This window comes from Kryptolebias marmoratus, linkage group LG18, assembly GCF_001649575.2.
Source record: "Kryptolebias marmoratus isolate JLee-2015 linkage group LG18, ASM164957v2, whole genome shotgun sequence".
Lineage (NCBI taxonomy): Eukaryota > Metazoa > Chordata > Actinopteri > Cyprinodontiformes > Rivulidae > Kryptolebias > Kryptolebias marmoratus.
The window spans coordinates 19,123,680-19,129,503 of record NC_051447.1 but is presented as its reverse complement, the minus strand read 5'-3'; the positions used below and the strand labels follow the sequence as shown (position 1 = coordinate 19,129,503).

The window sequence follows — 5,824 nt, the reverse complement described above, 5'->3', positions numbered from 1 at the left end:
CTAATGTAGGTCTAATGTAGGTCTAATGTAGACCTAATTTAGACCCAATTTAGACCCAATTTAGACCCAATTTAGACCCAATTTAGACCCAATTTAGACCTGATGTAGACCTAATCTAGATCTAACATACCCCATCAAGAAAAAAGTTTTTTTAGTCAGTTTTAAATAAAAGACTGAAGATAAAACAGAAAATAAATCTGTTACCCGGAGGAACTGATACAAGCAGATGGACATCCAGTTACACAGCATCCTCTCCACCACCGTCTCAGACCTACAACCAAAAACATTATAACGTTGTAAACCCGGGTCTCTGACGAGCGAGCTCCTCGCCGTGACCTCATCAGAAGCTTCGATTCCGCCGATCCATAAAAGAGCGCGTGCAGCAGCGAGCAGCCGCTTTCCTCGGAGCTTCTGCTGAGGTCACGGCGCCAAACGAACCCAAAGGGTTCAAACAACGATTCACGCTGATCAACCAGCAGCAGAGGAAGAGTGGTCCTCACCTCCTCAGCATCAGTTTGGGGTTCTTATTCTGCACGTGTTCCTCCATCAGCTCCAGCAGCAGCGTCCGCATGATGTCCGTGTAATACTCCAGCTTTCCGTGGAGCGCCACCGTCAGCAGCGAGGCGAAGTAGCCCCGAGACCGGGCTTTGAAGTCGGGCCGGCTCTCCAGCGTGCGGATGAACTGGAAGCAGAAGAAACGTTTCTGCGGCGGCGTTAGGAGCAACATGAGGGAATAATGGGGCGGAGCTTCAAACTCACGTTGATGAGGAACGTTTTGCTGTTCAGCAGGTTGGAGAACTGGTTGAGCGCCTGAGCCACGATGGCCCGGCGGGCTTCCGGGATTTGGATTTTCCCGGTGATCATGGGGTCGTTGTCGCCCTCCTTGGACGGCAGGAAGAAGTTTCTGTCGGTGTAGGTCTTGTAGTCCAGGAAGGGGATCCGGCCTTCGCTCAGATCGCTGGTGTGGTCCTCCATTTCTATCATCAGGTCTGGAAACGAAACGCCGTTAAAGACTTCTGACGAGCTCGTTCGACCAATTCAAGGCCTCCGATTCAAGATGGCCGCCACAGCCACAGCTCGGATTACGACCCATAATTATCTGTAAATCTGACTTTCTGTTGGCGAAGACAGATTAGCTTCAGCAGCCATCTTGAATCGGGTCGACTCCTGATGTAGCTGAAAATCCGACCAATCGTTGATGAGATATTTTGCTAACAAACAGTGAGCCATCAGAGGTAAATCTGACTGTGGCAGCCATGTTGGTGCTGGTTGGCGTACCCGTGAACTCCTTCTTGCAGCGGTCTCGGACGCTTTCCTCCAGGTTCTCCAGCTGATGCTTCACCTTCTCGTATTCCCGCTCCGCCTGCTGGCTCTTCCTCCTGAAAAAACACGAGAGGTCAGAAAACGCCGGGGCGGCGGCGGCGTGTCTGCGAGGGCGCCCAAGCTGACCTGTAGCAGTAGACGGACACGGCGATGAAGAGCAGCATCGGCACGATCACGGCAGGGATGATGATGGCGAGCGGAATGTCGTCCTTCTTGGCGTAGGACACAGAACCGACGGAGAAGTTGTACTGACCGAACGCTATCTGGAATCAAAAACTCGGATTAGCCGGATTAGCCTCGTAAGGACGCGTTAAAAACGAACAAATCTGAACTTCGGGTTTGTTCACCTTGACCTCCAGCTGGTTGTTGGTCGTGTCTCCGAGTCGTTTGGATTCGAGTTGCAGTTTCGTCGAAGGATCGTCCAGAATCAACTTATCGTCCTGTCCGGGAAAAAAACCCAAACAGGAAATGAAAACATCAGACTGAAGGGCGGGTTAACCTCACCAATCCGTGTTCGGTTCGTTCTTTGGTTTTTTCGTTTCAAAATAAAATTGCAAAAACTAAACGAGCGTGTGTTTTTTTGTTTTTAAAACGAAATTAAAAAATTGCAATTGCAAAAATAAAAAAGGGTACGTTTTGTGTTTTTTAACTGCAATGGTTAAACCAAAGACGAGCTTTTATTTTGTTGTTAATTCAACGGGACCTTATGGCGGAACCGGAAATGAAGACCTGAAGAATCCGTTTATTTTATCCACCAGAACGTGCGCCGACAGCAGAGAAGAAGAAACTTCAGCTCGCTCTGAATTCAAGAGAGGAAACCATGGAGGCGAAATATTTTTAGCTATGTTTGAACATTTGGAATCAGAAGTGAAGGTGGAAAAGATTCCTGCTTTTGTCAGGTAACACCTGGGAGCCCCGGCCTTCAACGATTCCCTTTCATCAGGAGGATGATTGATTTCCGGATCAGGGAGGCTGAGTGTCGCGCTCGGGGGGGGGGTGAGCCGAACGTGACGGCGCCGCGTCCCGGCCTTTGATAAAACCCTGAAGCTGCGTACCTGAAGGATGGTTATGTTGCAGGAGACGCCGCCGACGAACGCCATCGCCTCTTTGACCGTCATGGCCTTGGTGAAGCCGTGGCCCTGATAGAGGAAAAGAGAAGAGGAGATGATGAAGAGGAGGATGAGCTGGTTGGGGGGAGCCGGGGGGGGTTGTTGTCTAAATATTTATTTATATATTATTATTCAGTGACTGAAAGTGAAACTAACTGAACTTTCAGCTGATAAACAACAAGAATAAGGCTCAGGTTCACAGCTTTTAGCTACATTTTGCTGCTTTTAGCTGGTCTTTTAATTTTACTATTTAGCTAGCCTTTTGCTACATTTAGCTAGACGTTTGCTTCTTTTAGCTAGCATTTTGTTGCTTTTAGCTAGCCTTTAACTTATTTAGCTGGCCTTTTGTTACATTTACCTTTCAGTTAGCATTTTGCTACATTTAGCTAGTTTTGCTTCTTTTACATTTAGCTTTTAGTTAGCAGTTTTACCACATTTTGCTAGCTTTTTAGCTATTTTTAGCTAGTGTTTTGCTGCTTTTAGCTGGCCTTTTACCTTTAGTATTTAGCTAGTCTTTTGCTACATTTAGCTTTTATTTGATCTTTTGCTACATTTAGCTTTCAGTTAGCATTTTGCTACATTTAGCTAGCTTTTGCTTCTTTTAATATTTAACTAGCTTTTTGCTACATTTAGCTTTTAGTTAGCATTTTTACCACATTTTGCTAGCTTTTTAGCTACTTTTAGCTGGCCTTTTACCTTTAGTAATTAGCTAGCCTACTCTTTTTGCTACATTTAGCTTTAATCTAGCCTTTTGCTACATTTAGTTCACATTTTTCCACTTTAAACTGGTGTTTTGCTCCTTTTAGCCTGTGTTCTTCTTTTTAGCTTTTAGCTGGTTATTTGCTCCTTTTACTTAGTGTTCGGCTACTTTAAGCTTTAAGCTAGTCTTTGCTACTATTAGCTACGCTTTTGCTACTCTTAGCTAGCATTTTTCATTTTTTAGCTATCGTTTTGCTCCTTTTAGCTAGCCTTGGCTATTCTTAACTTTTAGCTAGCCTTTTGCTACATTTTAGCTAAAGTTCTGCTACTAATTTCCTTATTTTAGCTTGTGTTTTGCTCCTTTTAGCTTCAACAACCCAGTTTCAGCTGCTCCAGCAGACGTCAGCTGTCATGGATGTTACTCCTTCAGTTTGTTTGAAATATTTTGTCACTTTAAATTAAAAGAAGCAGCCGAAACTAAAACGTCTCGGCAGCTTCAGTTAACCAAAGTATATTTCTGGGTTCGACATCTTTCCCTGCGTCCCTCTGATCAGATAAAATCAGCTTCGCCCGTTTCATTTATCAGCCGTAACCAGATCTGTGTTCCTTTATAACCGAATCAAAATGGTGGCTGATGGAAAGCTCTTACGTTCACGATGATGACGCTCCCCTCCGTCAGTTCCTTCTTGGGGAGTTCGAACTTCGGGTTTTGGTAATATTCGAAGTCGGTCAGGTTCAGCTCCAGGTTGTCCAGCTGGACGACCGTCCTCAGAGACGGATGAAACTCGGAGCTGTTCACCGGCGGGGAGAAGAACTCCAGGACTGTGTCGCTCTTCGTGGTAACCTGAGGAAGAACAATCAGAGACAAGTTTTCACACTCCAACCTGAACTTTTCCTCTCGCCGCTCCGCGAAGCCCCCCGCCGAGCAGACAGGAAGTTCTGATGAAGAGGCAGCAAAGTGCCTCCACCTCCTCTCCCCCGCAGCGACTCTGTCACTCAAAGCTACTCAGCGGTGAAATGGAAGCGTCGCCCGGTTTCCTCCACTTCAGGCGTTCTGCTCTGCAACCAGCGGCTGTTTCTGCAGACCGACTCCCATCAGGCCGAGCCCATATGATGTCCTTACTCAGGAGAAGAGGCTTACAGCCATTAAGGCTCATAAAACACCTTTTTTTCCTCATATCGGTTAATTTTGGAGCAGCTCTAGTCACGTTTTAGCTGTTTGATAGCTGCAGCCTTCATAACCGCCCACAAGGATGGATAGCAGCTGCTAACATTAGCCTGAGGAACAACAAACATCACTATTTACAATTAAACTGAGACAAAAACAAATGTTATTGTTAAACATCTGCCAGCTAGCTTATTAGCTCGCTAGCTTGTTAGCTGGTAAATATGTTAAGTTGGACAGCTAACTCACTAACAAGTAATGTTAGCTACATCTAGCTCCTTCGCTACGACAATTAGCAAGCTAACCTGCTAGTAAACATCCGAGTATGGCTACTTGGTTAGCTGAAAATGTTCATAAATTTAGCTAAATTTATTTTGTAGCTCATCGGCTATTAAATATAGCTAACATTTGCTATTTTTACCAGTTAGCTCATATGCTAAAAATGCATCTAAATACGGCAGCTAACTCATTAGCAGGAAAACTTACCTGAATTTCTCATTTAGCTCATTATTTAGTAAAAAAAACATTTTAGCTAATTTTATCCAAATTTCGCTATTTCAACAAGCTAGCTTGTTAGCCTGTGAATTTAGCTGACTTTTGCTTTTAGCTTATATGCTACTAAATTTATTAGTTAGTCTATATGTTGTTAAATTTAGCTATGTTTAACAGCTAACCCACTAAGAAGTAGTCTTAGCTAAATTTTAGCTAAATCTAGCTAATTAGCTACTATATTTAGCAAAAAAAAAAGCCAAATAACACGCAAAATCCTAGTATGGCTACTTGTTTAGCTATTTCTTTAAATGTAGCTTAATTTATTGTGTCGCTCATTAGCTAGCTAAATTTACCAGTTACCTCATTAACTAAAAGTTAAGCTAAATTTGCCGTCTCATCACATGGTAAATTTAATGAAATTGCTAATTTTGCCAGCTAGCCTGTTAGCTTGTAAATGTAGCTGAATTTAGCTACATTTATGAGTTAGCTCACATGCTAATAATTTTAACAAAATTAGTCATTAGCAAGTAAGTTTAGGTAGATTTCTCCTTCAGCTTAATAACTTGGACATTTAGCTAAAATAATTTTATAAATGAAACTAAACTTCTTATGTAGCTCTTCAGTTAGTAAATTTGTCTCAGTTAAGCCAAAAACAAATTGAGCTAAATTTAGCTCTATGCTAACACCATTTAGCTAAATGTTTGATCTAGTTCATTACAACGTAAATTTGGGGTTTAATTAAACCAAAGTTGGCTATCAAATTTGGCTAACTTCGCAAGCTAATTCATCATCTTATAATAATAAATAAAAAAAATAAATTATACATTTTATTTAAAGGTGTGTTTCAAAAATCTTAACTCAAAGCTGAATTAGCTAGTGAGCTAAATTAAGCGTTTTGGTGGCCTTAGGATCGCATCTCTGCTTTTTGCAGATGATGTGGTCCTACTGGCTTCATCGGACCGTGATCTACAGCTCTCACTTGAGCGGTTCGCAGCCGAGTGTGAAACGGCCGGGATGAGGATCAGTGCCTCCAAAT

At 43.0% G+C, this 5,824-nt stretch overlaps 1 protein-coding gene across 1 annotated transcript in view; it reads right to left on the bottom strand.

Annotated features, from left to right (window-relative positions):
• LOC108228289 (plexin-B2) overlaps positions 1-5,824 on the bottom strand; it is a 167,555-nt gene that overhangs the window by 10,625 nt on the left and 151,106 nt on the right. The window contains exons 24-31 of the mRNA XM_037981328.1: positions 3,781-3,975; positions 2,379-2,462; positions 1,671-1,763; positions 1,450-1,586; positions 1,279-1,379; positions 760-989; positions 501-682; positions 205-271 (exon numbers count right to left, since the gene is read on the bottom strand). Coding sequence (XP_037837256.1) covers positions 205-271; positions 501-682; positions 760-989; positions 1,279-1,379; positions 1,450-1,586; positions 1,671-1,763; positions 2,379-2,462; positions 3,781-3,975 — 1,089 coding nt within the window. The remainder of the gene's footprint in view (positions 1-204; positions 272-500; positions 683-759; positions 990-1,278; positions 1,380-1,449; positions 1,587-1,670; positions 1,764-2,378; positions 2,463-3,780; positions 3,976-5,824) is intronic.